The 23098-nt window shown below is 41.5% G+C and overlaps 1 protein-coding gene across 2 annotated transcripts; it reads left to right on the top strand.

The window, feature by feature from the left end:
• Positions 1–389: 389 nt before the first annotated feature.
• Positions 390–17010, top strand: UMOD (uromodulin). Of its 2 annotated transcripts, none has more exons than XM_020965404.2 (11): positions 390–476; positions 932–1119; positions 2501–3277; positions 3501–3608; positions 6096–6304; positions 7496–7644; positions 8381–8626; positions 9678–9840; positions 11595–11676; positions 14723–14764; positions 16478–17010. In XM_020965404.2, the coding sequence occupies exons 2-11, from the start codon at positions 1038–1040 to the stop codon at positions 16537–16539; spliced, it is 1920 nt and encodes a 639-aa protein (XP_020821063.1). In that variant the 5' UTR covers positions 390–476; positions 932–1037; the 3' UTR covers positions 16540–17010. The 2 variants fall into 2 exon arrangements, with proteins under 2 accessions (XP_020821063.1, XP_020821062.1); XM_020965403.2 differs by having other exon boundaries at positions 2498–3277.
• The last annotated feature ends 6088 nt before the right edge of the window (positions 17011–23098 follow it).

Raw genomic sequence — 23098 nt, 5'->3', positions numbered from 1 at the left:
TGGCTCTGGAATTTGCTCAGTTTAGACAGAATACTAGGTGCCAGAGTGGTTGGTATTCAAGGCATGTTCAAAGCTCACCTGATCATGCCTCAGGGCTGCATGAAGGGTTAGGGTACTGTGCCCACTGTGCCCTTGTTGGTGACTGAGAGAGGATGGCCAGCACTCTGGGCACTGCTTCCTTGGTTAATCTCTAACAGCATTCACTTGTTGCTCAAAGTTACAAAGTTAAGGCTTTTTTATTTCTAGACAAGGGCATAACACCCTACATGTTAATTTACTGTAGGTCATAGCAAATGAGGAAAGTCAGCTTGGTGAGAAAAGGAAAACAAACGGTGAAATGACCCCAGTTAAAACAAACCCAAACCCCAAGGAACAAACTAAGAGGAGGTGTGGCCTCCTGCCCTATTGGTGTTATATATAGATATTTGTATAGGGAAAATGTTTGGGAAGTGAGTCACTCTTCAGTTCGATCACAGGTAAGATGAATTTCAGTCAGGACTCTGGACAGCATCTTCCTTATCTCCATTCACCCAGAGCCTCTCCTTGGTATCAGTGGGTTCCTCAATGGGCCTTGGTCTGCTGCTCATGGTTCCCATTCTAAATTGCTTGCTCCAAAGATTTGTAACTTCAAAAAATGGGTGTGTTAGGGGAAGTGGGGATGGGAGTGGGGGGGAGAGGAGGAATGATCTCACCTTGCCAGTACAGGAAAACAAAGTTGGTCCTGTGGAAAGCCAGGTGTTTTTCCATGATAAAGACCTGAACAATGAGCATGATGTTTCAAAGAATTAGTCAGACCTGCATTCTCCAAAGACATGCTTCTTCCTCATTTTAAAGGGAGATAATTGTATAGACTTTGGGGTCAGATGGTGAGTTCGGAGGTTGTAGTAGAGATAAAATGAATCACAATAACCGAATTCCTTCCCTTGTGCAGGTTGAAGAGTCACAGAAATCAGGCCTGAAAGAAATATCAAAGGGGCAACTATTCTAGACCCTTGTCTCCAGGCAGTGCAACAGTGGCAGAAAATTTGGTTTAAAGGATGACACAGTATTTCTGTTTGATCCTGCTGGTGGTGGCTTTTCAACACTGGAGCCCAATAACTGCTGATGATTTTGCAGAGAGTAAGTGAGGGTCTTGGATTACTCCATCTGTCTTTACCCACTTCCTCTAGCCACCTGTCCAGGTGTTGCTTCTGAATACTCTGGTTCTAAGTAATAATAATAACAATAATAGTGGCTAGCTTTTCAATAGTACCTACTTTGTGCAAAGTACATTGTGCAAAGCATTTTAAAATACTATTTCATTTGATTCTCATGACAATCCTGTAAAGAAAATGCTATTTTTATCTACATTCTACAGAAAATGAAACTGAAGCCAAGAAAAGTTAAGGGACTTTGGCTTAGGTCACACAGCTAGTTAATGTTTGAGGCCACAACTTCTCCAGGTAGAAATTCTCCAGGAAGCTAGGTGGTCCTATAGAGAGAAGGCTGGACTTGAAGTCAGGAAGATGGTGAATTCCAAATTCTGCTTCAGATACTTGGGCAAATTGCTTAACTTTTCTCAGCCTCAGTTTGCTCATCTGTAGAATGGAGATAGTAATAGCACTTACAGAATTGTTGTGAGATTCAAATGATATAACATAAAGTGCTTTGCAAACCTTAAAATACTATATAAATGTTAGCTATGATTGTTATTGTTCATTTCCACTGGGAGGAAATGAGTGAGTGCTAGATGCCAGCTAGAATTCACAGGTTCTTTATTCTAATACAGACACTTGCAATCAAAGAATCATTTTTGTTGTGAGAAGTCTTGAGATCTCTAGTCCTTACCCTGATTTTTGCAGAAGAGGCAAGGAATAGAGTTCATTGAAATAACTCATCCATCTAGATAATGGCAGAGCCAGGCCTACACCCCAAGTTTTCCTGCTCAGGATTCAGAGCTCCTTTCACTAGACTCTACTTCCTTGATCTAATGGGGCAAAGGTTTTTTTCTTCTTGGGAGAAGTGTGTGTGTAGGAGACTTCCTAGAACCTTTCAAGTCATAGCATGCAAGCTATTTATTTATCACTTGCTCCACCAGTATGTGGTGTATGCTCTGTTTGCCCTGCTGGGGCCTAGACAAAGTGTACTTGCTTTCACTTCCTTCCAGTTGATAAGGTAGGGAACAGTGTTCTTGGCTGGTCATGGAATGTTGTAGTGTTTGGAATTCCATGATCTATGTTGGAAACAACCTTGGATTTAGAGTCAGGAAACTTGGGTTCAAATCTCAGCAATACCACTAACTATGCAACATTGGGTACTGCTCCATGCTTCTGGGCCTCCATTTGTTCATCTGTAAAATGAGGGTTTTTACCAGATGAATTATAAGTCATTTTCCAGCTCTATGATCCCATGTTATTGTCTCTAACTGGCCTGGTTTGGCCTACTTTTGTCTTGAGGGTTTGCTCCTGGATCCCTCTATCTGTCCCTGCCCTGTCACCTGTTCCTCTCTCTCTTTCAGCAGACAGAAGCTGTTCCAATTGCCACAGTAATGCATCCTGTGCAGTGACCAATGGCTCCCTGATCTGCTCCTGCCTGGAAGGCTTCACTGGGGATGGCTTCATCTGCTCAGATGTGGATGAATGTGCCTTCCTGGGGGGCCACAACTGCTCAGCCAGTAACTGTGTGAACACCATAGGCTCTTACTACTGCAGCTGTCCTGACGGCTTCCTGCTAACCCCTGAGAATGTCTGTGAAGACATAGATGAATGCAGTGACCCGAACCTGGGCTGCCATCCTCTGGCCATCTGCAATAACTCTCCTGGCAACTACTCCTGTGTCTGTCTTCCTGGCTACTTTGGGGATGGACATCAATGTCACTGCTCCCCTGGCTCCTGTGGACCTGGCTTAGACTGCATCACTGAGTCTGATGGGAGCCGGATCTGTGTGGATCCATGCCAGAATTATATCCTGCTGGATGAGTATTGGAGAAGCACTACCTACAGGGCTGGCTATTATTGTGATTCCCTGAGGCAAGGTTGGTATCGTTTTGTGGGCAGGGGAGGCGTGAGTATGCCAGAGACGTGTGTCCCAACTGGTAGGTGCAACACTGCTGCTCCAATGTGGCTAAATGGAGCCCACCCATCCAGCAATGACGGCATCGTCAACCGGACTGCCTGTGCCCACTGGAATGGCGACTGTTGCCTCTGGGAGTCTGAGGTGCAGGTGAAGGCCTGTGTTGGTGGATTCTATGTCTACAATCTGGCCTCTCCACCAGAATGCAACTTGGCCTACTGTACAGGTGAGGAGGTACCTGGTGTCTGCTTAGGGTAGTGGCTGAAGGATTGGGCAAGGGGTGATCTCTTTGGAATCATCTTCTTTCTTGAGACCTGAAGACTTCAAGGGGATAGACCTTCAAAGAGTACTCCTTGCCCTGTCCCACTGCCCACTCCAACACCATGGATAACTTAGGCTGTGAGTCCACTAGACTTTTTCTCTATGTGTCTGTTCATGTGAACCTACAGACCCAAGCTCTGTGGAAGGGACCTGCAATGCCTGTGGCTTAGACGAGGATTGCAAGGCAGTGAATGGGAACTGGACCTGCCAATGCAAACAGTTATCAGCTATTACTGGTAAGTTCCTTGGTGGGGGAGGGGTTGCACTGGCCCAAGCAAGGACAGTGGATAAAGGGTGTGTGTGTGTGTGTGTGTGTGTGTGTGTGTGTGTGTGTGTGTGTGTTCAAAGGCCAATCTCTTGGTATTAAACATAATTAATGTATGACTCAAGATTATTATATCCTAGATCCAGAGCAAGAAGGAACCTCAGAGGACATCTAAGCCAAACCTCTTATTTTACAGATGAGGATGGAGGTTAAATTACTTGTCCAGGGATACATAGGTATTGAATGTCAGAGGCAGGATTTGAAACCCAAACCTCTGACTTTAGATTCAATATTCCTTCTCCTGTACCATATTGCCTCCCTAAATAGAAATTTCACCCTAAAAGGGACCTTGGAGGTCATAGATTAATAGAGCTTTAGGTAAGAACTGGAAGAGCCCTTTGGGATCATCTCACTTAGCCCCTTCCATTTATAAAGTCAACAAGCACCTATTGAACCCCTTCTCTGTGCTAAGTTAAGCAGTGAGGATACAAAGAAGTGAAAACAAAACAAAACAACAGTCCCTGCTCTCAATAAGCTCACAGTCTAATGAGGCAGAAGTAATGAAGAAATGGTAGTTCAGAGAAATCAAATGACTTTCCCAAGGTAATACAGCTAGTTAACGGCAGAGCTAAAATAAGAACCTAGGTTTCCTCCTTCCTTGTCCAGAGTTTTTTCTACTCAGTAAGAAGCTTTACGAGGATACCTCCTTTTCCATTGGTGCATACATATGCCCTCTCTGTAGTGTAAGGAAGAAGATAAACCGATAAACCAACCTGGCACATGAAGTGTCCTACCCACTGAGATTCTTGTGGATTTCTGTGAGTCTGTAGCTTAAGGCAAAGGAGGAACTCTAGCTAAAATGTTTTCAGTAGGAAGTTATCCAGGGGTGTGGACTGAAAGATATTTAATCATATATGCTTTCCTTTAAGTCCCAACTAAAAGCCTTCCCCAACCCCTCTTAATTCCAGTGTCTTCCCTCTGTTATTTCCTATTTATCTTATATGTAGCTTGCTTTGTATATATTCATTTGGTTGCCATCTTCCCTATTAGATTGCAGGCTCCTTGAGGGCAATGACTGTCTTTTGCCTCTGTGTATCCCCAGAACTTAGCATAATACTTGGACGTGCTTAATAAATGTTTATTAAGGGGCAGCTAGGTGGCACAGTGGATAGAGCACTGGCCCTGAAGTCAGGAGGACCTGAGTTCAAATCTGGCCTCAGACTAAACACTTGACACTTACTAGCTGTGTGACCCTGGGCAAGTCACTTAACCCCAATTGCCTAAAAAATAAAAAAAAATAAATGTTTATTGATTTATTGATGCCATACTACTCCCACTCAGTCACAGCCTGCTTGCTATATAGACACTTCATCAGCACCTAGGAGAGTCCACACAGAGCAGCTTGCAGATATAACAAAGTGTTTTCTGGTGCTAATTGATAGAGTTTGCCCAGAATCCCAGTGATTAAGAGAGAGCTCAGTAGTTCCTTCACCACTGGAGTTAGCTATTTAGGTTATAAGGATTCTAACCTTCAGATTTCCATCCAGTGGAAAGATCCCTGGCCTAGAACACAGGATATTTGAGTTCAAATCTTTTATTGTGTGAAGAGAGTTAAAATTTATTATTGTGGGTCAAGAAATCAGAGCTAGGATCAATGCATGGAAGTTATAAGAGAGAAATTTTAGCTTGGACAATTAGAGGTGTCCAATAATGTAGCTGACCGCCTTGTAAGAGAATGATTTCCCTGTGACTAGAGGGGACTCATATAAAGCAGGACAATGAGCATTTATTAACTATTTTCTAGGCACTATGCTAAGCACTAGGGTTATAAATACAAACAAAAAGATAGTCCTTCCCATCAAGGAGCTTACATACTAACAGGAGAAGGCAAAGCATGAAAGTGAGCTGAAAAAGAGAGGTGGAGAGGGAGGGAAGGTACCTGCACAGGGTATGATGGAGAATGGAGTCCAGAAAGTCACAAACAAATCTGAGAGGTGAATGAAACCTGGTCAATTTGAGCTTCTCCACAAAAGATAGGCCCCCTGAGAAGGAACTTCCTAATGAGAGAAAGGGGCTAGAACAGAAGAGGGTTGTTCCAGGATGAGAAAGCCCCAGGTGCTCAGTGAAATTCCAGGTTGAGGCTAGACTAGATGACCTTAAAATTTCAGCTAAAATCCTACCTTTGAAAGAAAACCTTTCCCAATCCCTCTTAATTCTGTAGATTATTTCCTATTTATCTCATATATGGCTTGTTTGAATATATTTTCCTTTATATGTTGCCCCCCTGTTAGACTATGAGCTCCCTGAGAGCTTTTACCTTCCCTTGTACCCTCGGTGCTTGGCATCACGTCTGGCACATAGTAGGTGCTTAATAAATGTTTGACTGACTGATCTCTAAAGTTTCCATCCAATTCAGGTTTTAGAGTTCTATTGTTCTATACTTCGTTGGCTCTTTCAGATATTGCCAACCTGAAGCCTGATCTGTCTTGTGAGGCCAGTCACATCAAGGTGTCTTTGAATAAGTGCCTGCTGGAAAATATGGGGTTTGAGCAGATATATACATATTTGAAAGATAGCGCCTGCGCTGGTTTTGAAGAGAAGGACAACCAGAGCTGGGTGTCAGTGGTAACTCCAGTCCAGGATGGGCCATGTGGAACAACACTAACGGTAGGTAGGGTAGAAGCCTCCTGAGGGCAAGGCTTGAGGTTCTACAATTTGGGAGTGGGGTAGGGCAAAGCAGTTGTGGTGCCTTGCTGTGGGAGCCAGGTGGTTGGGCAGAGACTCAGGGTGGCAGTTGGCACAGCAATTTGAACCTAGAGACGGGAAGAATGATAATCCACATTAAGCTTCCAAGATAACTCTATGGGGAGCTGCTAGAGGCAATGGGCTAGATCAGATCATCTCTATAACACTCTGAAAAATCCAACTTTAGTAAACAGTATTGTATAGAACCCAGGTTTGGTCTTACATAAAAATAACAGTTAATATTTATATAGCACTTACTTTGTGTCAGATATTGTGCTAAGTGCTTTACAATTATTATCTCATTTGATCCTCACAACAACTCTAGGAGGTAGGTGCTATTATTATCCTCATTTTACAGATGAGGAAACTGAGGCAAACAGAGGTTAAGTGACTTGCCCAGGGTCACACAGTAAGTGTCTGAGGCAAGATTTGAGCTCAAGTCTTCCTGACTTCAGGCCATGCCCTATACCCACTGCACCACTCAGCTGCCCACATACATGTAATATGAGCAGAGAAGGCAGAGAAGGGCCTCAGCTCATGACATGAGTTGAAATGGAAGGCTTATTGCAGCAAAATATCTTTGCCTTTACCCACCTGGTACCTGAAATTACACCATTAATGTTTTGTTCCTTTTTATCTTAAAGGCTTTTCCATCTTCTAGAGTCCTATCTTGAGCTAGAAATACCCCTGGGAAAAGTTACAAATTTGGCTGTTATCATTTCATACCTGAATCTAACAACTGGGAGGGGACAGAAGCCCTGGGAGAAGGGAAGGAGACCATGGCATGGTAGAAAAAGTCTTGAATTTGGAGTCAGAGACCTTCAGTTCAAATCTAGGTTCTTCTCACTTACTAGTTGGGAGACCTTGGACAAGTTACTTCATGGCCCTTGACTCCAGTTTCTCATCTGCAAAATGAGTGGGATTGAAACTCTTTTAACTCTCAATCCTATGATCTCATGATACAGGGGCAGGTATCCTAGAAGTCAGGGGCCCAGGGACATTGAAAGGGGTGGAGGGAAAGCACCAAAGATGAACTTCACTGACCAGTTTCCCTAGGGCTAGCCTACACAATGACTATAGTCTAGCAGCATTTTCTCTGTTCTCTTCATCTAGAAAAATCAAACCCATGCCATCTATAGCAACACTCTCTACTTGTCTGACGAAATCATCATCCGAGATACCAACATCAACATCAACTTTCAGTGTGCCTACCCTCTGGACATGCTAGTCAGCCTCCAAACGGCAGTCCAACCCATTATCAGGTATGATAGCCTGCATCTACAGAGTACTTTAAGGTTTGCAAAGCACTCGTCTGGTCTTAATACAACCCCATGACATAGGTGCCATCGTTATCTCAATTTTACAGATGAGGAAACAAAGGCATGCATAACTTGCCTAGGGTCATCAGCTATGAAATGTTTTGAGGGGAGAATTTGAACTCAGGTCCTTCTGACTTCAAGTCCAGCATTCCATCTGCTGTGCTACCTAGCAGCTTAGGCATGAGAGTATAACTCTTCTCTGTAGAGGTTTGTCCTTCAGCAGCCTGTGGGATAAGAACACCTCAGCCCATTGTGGACATTTTACTCAAATCCCAGAATCTTAACCCTGAAAAGGACCTCAGATTTCTTCTTAGTACAATCCCTTCATGTTTTAAAGATGAGGAAACTGGGCCCAGGTAGGTCGAATGAGTGGTCAAGGTCACATAGTGATTGCCATCAGATTTAGTATTCAAGGCCAAATCTTGACTAAGAAGCTTGGTCTTTACAGCTGGAAGGGAAGTTAAAGGTCACCTAGTCCAATCCTCTCATGTTACAGATGAGGAAATTAGGGCCTACTGAGGTGAAGTGATTTGTCCAGGATGACACTACTAAGAAGTAGCAGGACCAGGACTTGAACCCAAATCTTTTGGTTCCATCCCCCGTGTTCTTCCTACCCCGCCACATTAACCTTCAGCCCTGTGACACAGCCTCTGACAGCATGTTATCTCTCTTGCTGCAGTTCCCTGAACATCAGTGTTGGTGGGACAGGGATGTTTATAGTGAGGATGGCTCTGTTCAGAAGCCCGACCTACACATTGCCCTTTGAAGGCTCTTCTGTGGCCCTCTCCACTGAGGCCATACTCTACGTGGGCACCATATTAGAAAGGGGAGATTCAGTCCAGTTTGTTCTGTTGATGACGAATTGCTACGCCACTCCCAGCAGTAATGCCACGGACCCATTGAAATACTTCATCATAAGAGACAGGTAGTCAGCTATTCTTTATCTTATTTATTTTTATTAATTTATTTATTTTTAGTTTTCAACATGCACTTCCACAAGCTTTTGAGTTTTAAATTTTCTTCCCCTCTTTCCCCAAGACAGTGTGCAATCTCTACATACACATTCCTATTAAACATATTTTCACATTGGTCATGTTGTAAAGAAGAATTCGAACCAATAGGAGGAACCACGAGAAAGAAGAAACAAAATAAAACAGAAGAAAAAAAGAGCAAATAGTATGCTTTGTTTTGCATTCAGACTCCCTAGTTCTTTCTCTGGATGTGGATAATATTTTCCATCACGAGACTTTTGGAGATGTCTTAGATCCTTGCATTGCTAAGAAGAGCTAAGTCTATCAAAGTTAGTCATCCCACAATGTGGCTGTTACTGTGTACAATGTTCTCCTGGTTCTACTCACTTCACTCAGCATCAGTACATACAAGTCTTTCCAGGTTTTTCTGAAGTCTGCCTGCTCATCATTTCTTATAGCACAATAGTATTCCATTATAGTCATATACCACAACTTGTTCAGCCATTCGCCAATCAGTTGGCATCCCCTTAATTTCCAATTCTTTGCCACCACTAAAAGAGCTACTAAAATTTTTTTGTACCTATGAGCTCTTAGTAGTCGGCTATTCTTAGGGAAGTGTGTGGCTTGGGATCTCGGGTGAGAGGAGGGATTAGGGGAAAATGAAGAGACAGCACAAGTAGTATTGTGGAGTGGGGAGAGGGATAAGAAACAGATAGAAGGAAGACAAGATCTCCTGCCCTGGATGATCTCTGAGTCCCAGGGAAAACCAGGGATTATTCCTAGTCATGCATTGACACCACAATGTCAGTGACACATAATACACTTCTTTTCTAGTAGGAAGGTAAAGATCTCCCTCCCTTACCCTTTCCCCTCTTCAGAATGAGACCTCTCTGGACCTCTAAAATGCCCACTACCGCATTCTACTGGCCCACTAGGATTCCACTTTAATTCTCAATACTGAGTGCTTCCTGGGGGAGAAGAACCATGTGAACACATCTTTTACAGATGTCCACGCACACAGGACCCAACTATTCAGGTGGCGGAAAATGGGGTGTCCTCCCAAGGTCGATTTTCAGTCCAGGTGTTCAAGTTTGCTGGGAACCATGACCTAGTGTACCTACACTGTGAAGTTTCTCTCTGTGACCCGAGGAATGAGCATTGCAAGCCTGTAAGTTGACCCTGCTCTTCTCATCTTCCGCCTAACCCAAGATCCACTTTTCCCCATGTATCCTTGGGCCTAAAAGAGATCAGGCAATGGAGAAAAAACAAATAAACTGCACTCTTCTCTCTATGCCCATACTCATGAGGGTTAATGGATTTGGGTTTTAGATAGGGGAGTTCTGGGTATCTTTGCTTTTACTGTCTTAATTTAAGGCAGGGGTTTTTAATGTTTATTTTGTTGATTTGGACCCCTACTGAAACCTATGAACCCCTTCTCAGAATAATATTTTAAATGTATAAAATTAAATGCACAGGATTGCAAAGGAAACCAATCATATTAAAATATTGTTATTAAAATCTTAATAAAAATGAAAACAAAAATCAAGTTCAGAGATACCAGGTTAAGAGTCCTTGGTCTAAAATTACAGGGAACAGGAGGAGAAGATTGGTGTGTCAAAGCAAAAGAACAGGATTATTAAGAAGTACAATGAGGTGGGTGGTAATTTGGACAGGGTCTGACCTTGTATGCAGCATTGTCTCAGTTTTCTTTTATTTTCTCATTAATTTAGTAACCACTGACAAAAGCAAATACTCAAAAAATCAAACAAGATAAAACAAAACTATGAACTCCTATTTCTAGCTAACTTAAAAGAAAAAAAATGCCTATATAGATTTTAATGAAATAGTGCAGCAAGGGTATCTGAAAGCAATTAGAAATAGTCCTGACACAATTTTGTAACCAGAAAGGAAGAGGGAACTTGGAGAGGGGTTGCTCTGTTTTAAACATCCATTGAGTTATTAGCTCTTCTGGCTCTGCAGCCAATTGGAGGACTCAAAATGCCAACCATTTAGCCCTGACTCATATGTGGCAGGAAGCAGGCTGGAACTTAGAACCAGAAATGGCCAATCAAAGCTTGCCCCATGGGATGACCCCTCTAGAAGTCAATACAACCTCTGCTCCAAGAATTTCTTATTTGGAGATGTCACATTTCTGTTATTTTTGTCAGTGTTGGTACTCCTTCTGCTGATGCATATTGTAATCCCTCTACAACTTAGTAGGTGGTCTTTGAGAGTTGCTGTGGCCAAAAAATTCACCACCCTTCAGTTAAGCTGGGGAAAATTCTGGCCCTTGGACTGCAGACACACAGTCTATAAACAGTCAAAGCTTTTCTAGCTAGCCAAGATCCACCAGAACTTGTGCTCTACTGGCCCAGACTTCCACAAGTTAATAACAACAATTTGTTAGATGAATAGATGATAGGGCAGCCCACCTACTTCATTGTTGTCTTCCAAAGAAAGTGAGGCAGGCTCACAGCATATTGGGTGGTGCTGCTATCATGAACCTAGGGGAAGACATAGACACGAGTAGCATAGGATGGCGAGAAATTACTGTGATCGGCATTGTTGCATATAATGTCCCAATCAATGAGATGATATATCCATTAGAGTGACATCGTTACTGTTTATATGTCTAGTCCTAATCTTTCCTTCTTTAGCCTTGCATTTCTTTGCTATTATTTTTATATAGTCTGGATATATATGCTCTTTGAATCCTAACATTTTCCATCTGTACCACTTCGTATATTTTCCCACATTCTTCTTATTTTAAAACTGCCTTTTGCATCTCTGAAATTATAAAGAGTGTATTTTTTCTGAGGCCTTCAGCTTCACAATGGGGAATTATTGTTATGCCACATTGAACAATCCACTTATGGGATCTCACCAAATAAGAGTTTCCTTCTGTCACTTTCTTCCCTCCAGTCTTGCTCAGGGACCAGACACCGTAGTGGAGATGCTATCAACCCAGCTCAAGTTCTGAACCTGGGACCCATTACTCGGAGAGGTAATTAACTCTTGCATTCATGACCTCCTTGGTAGGGGAAGAAATGGAGTGGGGATATAGCCACTTAGGCATCAGATCTCAGAAACACAGCTGATGTTTTTCTATTCATGATCTAGAAGGCTCTGGATTTCTGGATGTTGGGGGAGCCAATACTTTTTCTCTTACAGGGATGCTCCATTAATAATAAATGATTCTCTCCTTTAACATTCACACTGGATATTGTTGCCCAGGTGAAGGGAAACTATTGACACCATAAGTATTGGGTCACAAATCCTAGAAGTCTGGAAGTGTTATTCAAACCAAAGGGAAGAATAAACACACATAGTCCGTTAACCACAAAGTTGTAAGCAAGAAGCTCTATCTCACTGTTCTAGGTGGGAACTTTGATGGTAGAATGAGCAGGGTGGCTTGGTGAGCAGCAGAGTCCTATCCAGTCATAGCACTAGGAAATGGGAATACCAGGTTGCCATGCATACTCTCTAGGTATTATAAATAATTATAGATAATTAGAGCTAGAGGGGAACTGAAGCCACAATATGATCCATATCCTTGCCTTCAGTCTAGTTAATAAGTAAACAAGCTCAAAAAATGTTCTCTGGTCCTTTTCTGAAGATGCCTGAAGATAGAGACACCATTGCCTTAGTTATCCATTCAAGTGACCAACCCTATTACCCAAAATAAGTCAAGCCTATTGGTCACTTATGGGATGCCCAGAACCAGGCACCAGAGAAAGAGAGGGCTTGTTAAAGAGAAACAGAAAACATGACCCATGCCATCAAGTGGAACATAATCTCTTTGGGGAAAATATGACTAAGGATGATAAAACAATTAGAGAATAATACAATAAGGTATAAAATTAAATGCTAAATTGTCTGCTCTAGATAATAAGTTCAGAGAAAGGAAAGATCAGTGTGGTGTAGAATGTTCAGGGTTGGCTTTGTGGAGGAAGGGGCTCCAGGGTCATATGATCATAGAACTAGAGCTAGAAGAAACCCAGGGACCTTCTAGTTGAACCCCCTTATTTTATAATTGAGGAAACTAAGGGGCAAGGAGGCTAAGTGACTTACCAAAAAATCACACAGTTAGTAGATGAGAGAGGTGGTATTTGAATCTAAGGTGGTTGTAGGCCGGGTGATACATATGATAGTAATGATAGCTGTCATTTATATAATGATTTATGGCCACAAATGAATAAAGATATATTCATTATCTTATTTGAGCTTTACAAGGACCTCACATGGTAAACAGTGCTAGTGTTACAATCCTTACTTTGATGATAAAGAAACTAAGTTATAAAAATAAGCAACTTTGAAAGCTCCGATCAATACAATGACCATTCTTGAATGCAGAGGAGCAATAATGAAAAATACTATCTGTTACAAAAAGGTAATGGTTTAGGGTCCAGAATCACACACACACACACACACACACACACACACACACATTATGTGTGTATATGTATCATATGATATTTCTATATATCTATTACCTATTTCTATCTTTGATAGATTATTGTATGATATATGATTATATATTGCATCTTATTATATGTATCTATATATTATATATCATATTCTATACGTATATGAGACATATATACAAGAATGAGATATCTGTATGTATCTATCTATAAATGCATGCATATGTATGTATATTATATCTATATCTATATATGTATATAAAACATTAGGGCAGCGTGGTGGTGCAGTAGATGAAGTGCCAGGCCTGGAGTCAGAAAGACTTATCTTCATGAGTTCAAATCTGACCTCAGGCACTTGTTACTTTGGGCAAGTCACTAAGCCCTGTTTGCCTTAGTTTCCTCATCTGTAAAATGAGCTGGAGAAGGAAATGGAAAACTACTACAGTATCTTGGCCAAGAAAGCCCCAAATAAAGTCATGAAGAGTTGGACACAACTGAAACGACTACACAACAATAAAAAACCTATAAAACATGGATGTAAGAATTAGATGTATGTTTATAACATACCTATATATGTATACATATTCTATATAAAATATATGTGCGCATAAACCATATATGTATGTATATGAGACACATATATATGTATGCAAGTATATATTCTATCTATATATATGACACCTACATATATATGAATATATTGTAGATCTAGATATATATTCCTCATATGAGATATGTATGAGAATGAGATGTATACATATATAGTATAGCTATATGAGTATGTATATATAGTTTATCTACAAATATATCTGTGCCTATATATGTATACCTATTTGTATACAACCATCTGGGGAATTTGTTTTGCTTGACAATGAATATTTGCTGTAAGAAATTTTATTTTTTTCTTTTTCTTTTTTTGATGGGGTAGGGAGGTGGGGAGGAGAGAAAATAAATAGATTTCTGTTCATTTTTAAAAATAGAGAGTTGGGAGGGGTACCATTGATGTGAAATGTTGCACAAACTATCAGAGGTCACTGAATTACTAATCTTGCTTTAACATTTTACTTTGTTACAAGAAACCTCTCATGAAGTGAGAGTAATCTATAAATGCTTGTCCTATAAAAACACCAATAGAACTGGAGAAAAAAAAATTGGGTAGAGGGAGACCTAAGGAACAACCCTCTCATTCTACAAAGGAGGAAGTTGAAGCCCTGAGAGGATGTAAGTTGTCCAAGATCACAAAGATACTGAGTTAACAGAGCAGGGATTTCTAACTACTACATAGCACCAACCCCTATACAACACTATCAGCGATTAGATAAATGGAGAAGGTGGAAGAGCATTTTAGGAATGGGATAAAAATAGGAATTATATCCATCCTGAATCAAGTGAAGCTTTTGAGGGACTTCAGTGATATAAACCTGAAAGCACAACAAAGAAGTGAGATGCTTCTTTGAACTCAACCCCTCTTCATCTCCTCTTCTTGTATCCCCTGTGACTGTCAAGAACTGTTAGGATCCCTCTTATAAAACCTTTTATTTGTTGGAAGACTGGATTCAAGCCACTTCTTACCCTTACATCCTCCAGGGCAACTCAAGAGACTAATGCATCTCTTTGTACTCACAGATGCTCAAGCCGGTGTACTGAGTGACATCCCTAGCCGTGCAGGTATGTAGTTTTTCTCTCTGCTAATCTAGGTCATGGCCAGTCTATGAACAAAGTGGAATTTCGGTAGCTCAAAAGAAACATGAGATGTGCAAATTTAGAGACATCTCCCTCCCAATCGGTCATATAGACTATTTGTGCCCGACCTGTGGTAGAGCCTTCCAAGCTCATATTGATCTGAGCAGCCACAGCCAGACACACTGTATGTTGACCCTGATATCATGATGTCATTTTGGTCCTCTTTGAGCATGAAGGACTAACAACATCACCTGTCAACTCCTTTCAACTTAGTTTCTTCATGCAGGTTGGAATAAATGGTCTCTAAGATCCTTCCCTTCCAGCTTCGAATCTATTTTCTTAGGATCCCTGTGATTCTACCCGCAGCCTTAGCTAACTGGCATTAAATCATAGACCCTCAGGACATATTAAAAGGCAGAACGGAATGAGAAGCCAGAGTCCTCGTACAATGACCCCCTGTGTCCAATTCTGAAGGAGTGTCTATAGCCATAGGAACCCAGGGTCACTTAGGCAGAGAGACTAAATTGCATAACACCTAATAATAACAACAAAGAGGCATAGGGAATAAAGGACCGGCCTTAGAGTTAGGACATCCTGGGTTCAAGTGTCACCCCTCACATACACTTGCTGTGTGACCCTGGGTAAGTCACTGAACTTCTCAAAAGGATTTCCTCTACATAAAAAGGATGTTTTTCTGTGCATTTTTCCCTGCTCTCCCCTCCCCCAATCCATTGGTGTGCTGAAAGCAGCCCAAGGGCCATAAGCTGCAAGGGGGTAGGGATTGCTACCTGTGGAGGCCTGGTCTAGGCAATTCTGTAAGATGATAAGTTGCAGAGAGAGCTGCCTATCTTTCTTAGTGGAGGGATGGGAGTATCCCCCCCAAAGCTATCTACACTGGGAAGGAAATAAACATATATGGAGTGCTTACTATGTGCCAAGAACTGTGCTAAATGCTTTTTATTTACAAATATTGTCTCATTTGATCCTCACAACAACACTATGAAGTAGGCTCTATTATTATCCTCATATTACAAATGAGGAAACTAATGAAATGGAAGATTTAGAGAAACAAATAATGGCTTGCTTTTATGGAGCACTGTTCTAAAGCACTTGGCATGTAGTACACTATTTCATTTCATTACTTCAGTGATTGGTGAAAGTGAGTATTATCTCCTTCTTACTCATAAGGAAATTTGAGTTCAGAGAGGTTAATCAATTTGTCTAAGGTCACATAGCAATCTCAATCCTTCTGATTACAAAGCCGATGCTTTTTCCACCTTCCAGAGCGTCCACATTACAAACCTGATACAATGTAACTCCTATTAAGCTAAACATGAAGTTCCTCAGTTCTTTCATTTCTTTGCCTTTGAAGGTCAGCAATTAATTGGTAGATTTTATGGGTCCATGATTTGTACATTAGGCCATGACCCTATGATGAAAAAAAAAAGTTTTGTTGACAATGGGACAGTCCAGTTGATCATCCAGCTGCTTGGTCTGTCTGATGTCCAACATCTGTATGAGGGACAGATGATAGTGGTGGGAGAGCCCCTCAGGTGTTTGTTACTGCCATGGTACTATAGATTTATTCCTGTAATATTTATTCCCCTCCTGATCCCCTCCAGTCCCTAAGTGAGCCCCATAGCAATTGAGAACTGACTGTGAGGACTTCTCCCAGAGTATTTCACACTTCCATTTCAGGGTTCCTGACACCATGGCTGGGTTTGCTCCTGCCAGTCATTGTTCTTCTGGCAACCCAATGATCCAGCTGAGGGAAACGCTGGGTTTGAAAACAGCTGCTGCCTGTAGTCAAAGAGGAAAGAAGCTTCAGAGCCAAGAATCTGCATTCTTCTATGCTTCGTTCATTGCAGAGGGAAGAGGAGACCCAGCAGTAGAGATAGCCGCAAGATAGGGCTCCCATCATCTGCTCTTTTTTTTTCTTTTCATTTTTAATAATGGTACTTTAAAAGGGTCTGTGCCTCCAATGGATACCTTTAACTCCTGTTTTCTCTAATCCACAGAATTTCTGAAGTCTCTTTCAATTATGTTTGCAAGGGGAGATTTCTAGCCTCTCAGAAAGAGAACTGGATTAGGAAAACCTACATTTTAGTCCTGTCTCTGCAGTGACCTAAGCTCTCTGGGTCTCAATTTCCTTATCTATGAAATAGAAATCTCAACAATAATATAATAATGATGATGAGAAATAATAAATATTCCTTTCTCTGTGTATATCACTCCATGGTTCATAAATTACATTTTTATCCATTATTTCATTTGAGTCTCACAACACCACAATACAAATGATGACTCTGGAGTCAGAGAAACTGGGTACAAATTCCACCTTTGATGCTTACTTGTGTGACTTTGGGCAAGTATCTCTGTACATCCCTGTGCCTTATCTATTCCTAATCTGTAAAATTAAGTGGTCTGGGTGGTCTTGGAGGTCCCTTCCACCTCTAGATCTAGGATCCTGTTGTCTCCTTTTCTCATATGAGGAGACAGGTTCAGGAAAAGAATGTACTCAAGTTCATATGACTTGTAAGGAGCCGAGCAAAGATTCGGACCCCATGCTCTTTGACTCCCACATCTGGGGTTCATTCCTGTAAAACTTTAAATTAAAACAAAAACAAAACATTTGTTATAAATTGGGTGTGGGAAGAAGATGGAGCCAATACACAGCCCCTGTCCCCTTCCTTGCCCATTTGACTCTCATTTTATCTTTTGACTCTTTTCTTTCTTCTGTGGATTGGACTCAGATACCTGCATCATTTCCCATTTCTTATTCATTTTTGGAGTGAAAATATTAGGCAAAGTGAGGGGGGAAATCATGTAAGTAAATATCATAGCTATTTCTTAGGTTGCTATAATAAAATGCATGGAAGCAGACTTCACAGAACATCATAAGAAAGCAGCTTTTCCACAGTGGCACACCCTGTGCTCATTTATTTTGAAATGTAAAGAGAGCCATCATGGGATAATAAATAGAGGCCTGGCCTGAAAGCCAGGAAAACCTGGGTTCAAACCCTACCTCTGTTATGTATTAGCTGTGTGAACCTGGGGAAGAAATTTAACTTCTCAGCGCCCCCAAACAATTTTCTGAAACAATAATTTGCAGAGAAGATGCAGATCTTCATTGATATAGGGTAGACCTGCACAACTTTGCAGTAGGTAGGGGCCAAAATTAAAATAGGCTAAACTTCCAATTGCAGATAGGTTTAGACTACAAACAGGCTACTACTGGTTGGTTGCGGTGGATCATGTGACAAACAGGAACATGCACAGTAGCAACTCTACATTTTTCACCAGCTCTCCCAAATTCTTTGGCAACTGCAAGCATCCACAGGCCATATGTTATGCAGGCCTGATATAAGGAGTTCCTTTTCTTCAGAGTTTCCTATACCAGCGAGGGGGTCCAGTCCCCCTATATATAGGAGAAATCAGTGGAGGAGCATTGAGTTACTCTCTTTCTCTTCTCCCTTCTTTCTCTGTCTCTCTCTGTCTCTCTCTCTCAATCTCCCTTCCTCTTCTCCCCCACCTTCTCTCTCTCCATGTCTCTGTCTCTAAGTCTCTGTCTGTCTCTTTCTATCTGTGTCTGTCTGTCTGTCTCTCTTTCTCTCTCTCTTCCTCTTCCCCTCCCCTCCCTTCTCTCTCTGTGTCTCTGTCTGGATCTCTGTCTCTCAGTCTCTCTATCTGTGTCTCTTTCTCTCTCACTCTGTTTCCCCCTCTCTCTGTCTCTCTCTTCTTACCCTATATATGTCTCTGCCTCCCCTCTCATTTCTCCTGTCTGCCTCTGTCTCTTCCTATCTATGTCTGTCTGTCTCTCTCAGTTTCTCTCTCTCCCCCTCCCTTTTCTTCTGTATCTGCCTCTTTCTCTGACTCTGTCTTTCTTTGTCTCTGTCTCCCTCCCTCTCTTACCTTGTGTCTGCATCTGTTTCTTTGTTTCTGTCTTTCTCTGTCTTTCTGTCTCCCTTCTCTCCCCATGTCTGTCTTTATCTTTCTCTTATGTCTGTCTGTCTGTTTGTCTTGCTAAAACTCTAAATACCCCTGGAAGGGATTCCATACTAAGGCCAGCATTCTTGGACTGAATTGATGGGGGTGGGGAGTGGTGGAGTCCAGATAAGTCCAAAGATCCCTCTAAAAATAAACCAGTCACTGGCTGAGTTGTCAATCAGTCAGAAGACTTGGGTTCAAATTGTGGATCCTATTTCTAAGGCTCCCTTTAGTTCTAAGTTCCTCATCTGTTAAAGGAATGGGATTGACCTCTATCACCTGTGAAGTACCTTCCAACCTTATCTTCCTATGAGATGCCTCCAGAGATGAGGTTCATTTTCCAGAGAATAGGTTTGTAAAGTTTAATATTGATGGGAAAAGTCTTCTTTGGCTCCAGCTGTTGTTGGAAGCTCCAACCACACTTCTGGGAAAAGCCCAAGGTCATGTTTCATTGGCTGAGCTTAGTGTTTCCCATGGGAAAACACATGTGTATATCAGTAGATTGGGCCTAAGTAAAATATTTTCTGTACAACAGCTTCTTATGATCCCACATATACCTGCAACGGTGTACCAGCCTTCATAGACAAAGGTGATATCATTGACCTTCCAAAATTTGCTTTGTTTTGGCTTTCCAGTAATAGGGACATGATGTATTAAAGTTCAGGGGTGGGAAACCTGTGGCCTCGAGGCCACATATGGCTTTCAAGGTCCTTGGATGCAGCCTTTTGACTGAGTTTTATGAAACAAATCCTTTTATTAAGGGGATTTGTTCCTTGAAATTTGGATTCAGTCAAAGGGTCACACTTGAAGACTTAGTAGGCCACATGTGGCCTTGAGGCCCCTGGAACCATCCGTATTTACTCAGCTGGTCCCCCCTGTAAAAACACATTCATTTGACTAGATACAAGTAAGTAGGCTGGGATGTTGGGTTTTCCTTTATAGAAAGTTAATCTAAGAAAGAGGTTCTTAACTTTTTAAATATATGATGGTCTTGGCAAGTGTGATGAATCATGTGGGCCCCTTCTCAGAAGAATATTTTAAAGGGATAAAACACATAGGATTACAAAGGAAAACAATTATATTCATATAAAGAGGTGATTTTTTCCCCCCATCCAAGTTCACGGTCCCCCTGAAATCTGTGTATAGACCCTGGGTTAAGAACCCTTGATTTCAAGACTTTGGTTTCATTAGTACCAATTGTAATGGAACACAGACTAATGCTCTCACAATTTCCCTAAACTAATTCTTCTTGGATTAGATCCCTTACAAAGTCCAACTTGTGAAATAACTCTATGTGTCTAAAAAGGGAACAGAGGAGGTCTCACCAATGGACTTTTTGCTACTTTCCTTTCATTGTTAGTTAAGAGAAGGCCCAGGCATGTCAACTGATGAAAAAAAAAATGGGTGCGTATATATAAATATACATGTACATATACACACACATATGTATATATAATTTTACTCTGAAATAAAAATTTTCATCTTGCTATCTCTATTTTCTTTGTTTCATGGATAAAAAAGGTACTGTATTGATTGATACAGGTTGCTCCTTCAAGGTATTCTTAAATTCCAATCCTAATATTAACAATGTGATACTGTGCAAAGGAGATGGGTGTTGAATAACATCTTTCCCTAGCACAGAGAGGTGAAGTTAATCCTCATTCTATTACAGCCCTTTCCCCTTAACCCTGTCTGTCTCACCAGAAACATTCCCCAAGTTTTTTATGCCTTTGCTCTTTCCTCAACTTGCATTCCAAATAGGTCATCTACCATACCTATATGTCCTAGCTATATTGGGTTGCAATATTTTCTTTTGACTTCTAATATCCTAAAAATGCCAGGACCTTCTCTTTTCCTGACAAAGGAATTCGAATCTTGATTTGAGGATTAAGCTGTAACTTTACAGGGATAAGGGAAGTGAGTATCACTTACTCACCACATACAGCCTGGAGAATGTCAGGTGTTGCACTAGACTCTCTTAAAAATTTGACAAATTATCCCCTGATAATCATTTAAGATCAATTGAGCCCTAATAAGAGCCAAAAACCTGAATTAATCTTTTCTCTCTGAGTGAACTAAAAATGTCCCTTCCTCTGTCAGCAACTACAGGACCAGATGGAACTGACCAGCGTTCTTCCTGTTTGTCATCCCTAAGGACAGGATACCTGGGACCAGACACTCTCTTGAATGGTGGGACTTTTCTTATCATGGTATCCTGTGAACATATGTTATGTAGAGGAAACACATATCCTGGATCTATAATTATGATTAATACTTTGACATTCTTCTGTTGTATTTGCAATCTATGCAATTAAGAAACTTCCTTTTTTATGCTGTATGTTAAGAAACATATGGAGGCTATACCTTTTTTTGGTAACACAGACATCCTGAGTCAGGGTTTAAATGTCCTCCAAAAATTGCTTGAGTCAATCAGAGTTAAAGCTCTGATTCCATGTACATGTGCTACTTAAGGGAATAAGGAATAAAACAATATGAATTTACTTATCATCTAGCTTGTTGTCTCTTTAACCAACTTTCAGGTCGACAGTAATGGTGCTGTGATACTGGATTAGAACTGAAGAAATAGGAGAAAACACCCTGTTTTTTCCTGGAGTCCTAACCTTGACTGGGCTGGGTAAGTTTCTCCTACTGCCAGCTTCCATGGACCTCCCACTAGTTTGGTTGAAGTCCGAAAGAAAATTCCCTTTAAGCTAGCTCTGGGGTCAGCAATCAAGTTGAGGTTCAGAAACTCTGGCTACTGTATCAGGTCCCATCTGGTAAGGATCGATCTAGAGAAATTGGCTATGGGTCAGTCAGAAACTAAAACTAGAAATCCGGCTAACAAGACTGCCACCTCTTTTATGTCAAGCCATTGCCAATCTGGTGATCACAAGTACTGCTAGGACTGATATCAGTTAACTAAAGATAGCCCCAAATTATGTTGGCCACAATACGGGTTCTTTTGACCAGTCAAAGACACTTTATCTTCAAACCAAATCAAGTTTAAAGGCCAACAAAACATCTAGCCAGGAGTGGGAATGTTTTCATCATTGGGTTGCTGAGATGGCTGAGGGAAAAAGAAAGGCAGAAGCCTCTTCCTTTAAGGCTTGCAAAGCCTCTTCAGCACTCTTTCCCAGGCTCTGAATAATCCCCTTCCCCTCTCCTTTTCTCTTAAAGGCTATGGTCCTGACTTGGACTCAGATCCCCAAACTTAACTTCATTGGGACTTGCCCCTTTAAATTTGCAACCTCCGGGGCACTCTGAGGAAGACTTGCAAGATCTAATTACACTATCAGTTCTTGGATCCTTACAAATTCTCCAACCTCCTTCCTCAGAATAACAATAATAGCCAATTCATGTTGGGAGTTTTCTAACAAGCCTCTAATTCCCTCTCTCTCTGTCATTAAGTGTGCACCATGTCACTATGTTTGTATTGTATTTGTCCTGTCAATTTGTCTGTCGGTGTGTGTCTCTGTATCTGCACCTTGTAAGATTTAAAGTGCATGCGGCCAGACACTTCTAAGGGCTGCAGCTAGGGAAACAACAAACTGTAAAACTCCTTTCCGTGTAGGTGTAGGCCTGGCCAGCCTACACTTACAGTGAAAAAGTTAGATATATCTTAGCAGATTCTGGAGGTTTTTAGATTAATCATTAAGAAATTGGGAAGTTGTTCATTTTGGGACTGATGGAGAAAACTTCTGAGGCTGGGGGGTAATTCCAGGAGCTCACCCTCTGCTAAAACACCTCCTCCCAATCCTGATTCCTCAGCATTCCCCACTGCCTCTTCAGAGATAACCATCTCAACATTAACATTTAATGACATATATTTGATTGTAAGGAGGTAATTAATTGGTTCTGTTTCAAGTTTTAAAAGAGAAGAGAATGCTGGAGAATTGTAGGAAAAACTTAAATCAGCCTTCCCCATCTGGCAAAAGGAGGAGAGGGGCAGCTAACACAGACTAGCAGTGATAGTCTGCTATTAGTCCTGTGCCCCTGGGCATCTTGCAGCCCACCCTTCTAGGCAAGGCCTAGGACTAACATCCAGGTTCAATACATTTTGCCCACCCTGCCCCAGCAGCTGCAAATGGTACCAGCCTCAATAAATTCTGCAGCTGTGGGGAGGAGAGAAGTGGACAGGTCAGAACTATGATGAGATTCCCTCTGCCCTGCCACCAAGAATTGTCACCACTGGCAAGGCCCTGGTATCAGTCACCCAAACCCCTGGAAGGCCTGGCAATAGCATTATGAGGTTAGAAGCCAACTTCTACTCTTGGTAAACCCCTTACTCCTCTGTTCCAGTTTTGGAATTTATGACAAGTTATTTTATCTCTG

This window comes from Phascolarctos cinereus, unplaced genomic scaffold, assembly GCF_003287225.1.
Source record: "Phascolarctos cinereus isolate Bilbo 61053 unplaced genomic scaffold, phaCin_HiC Scaffold_4;HRSCAF=312, whole genome shotgun sequence".
In the NCBI taxonomy this organism is placed as follows: domain Eukaryota; kingdom Metazoa; phylum Chordata; class Mammalia; order Diprotodontia; family Phascolarctidae; genus Phascolarctos; species Phascolarctos cinereus.
Note: the sequence above shows the minus strand (reverse complement) of the source record. Positions and strands in the feature narration are given on the sequence as shown.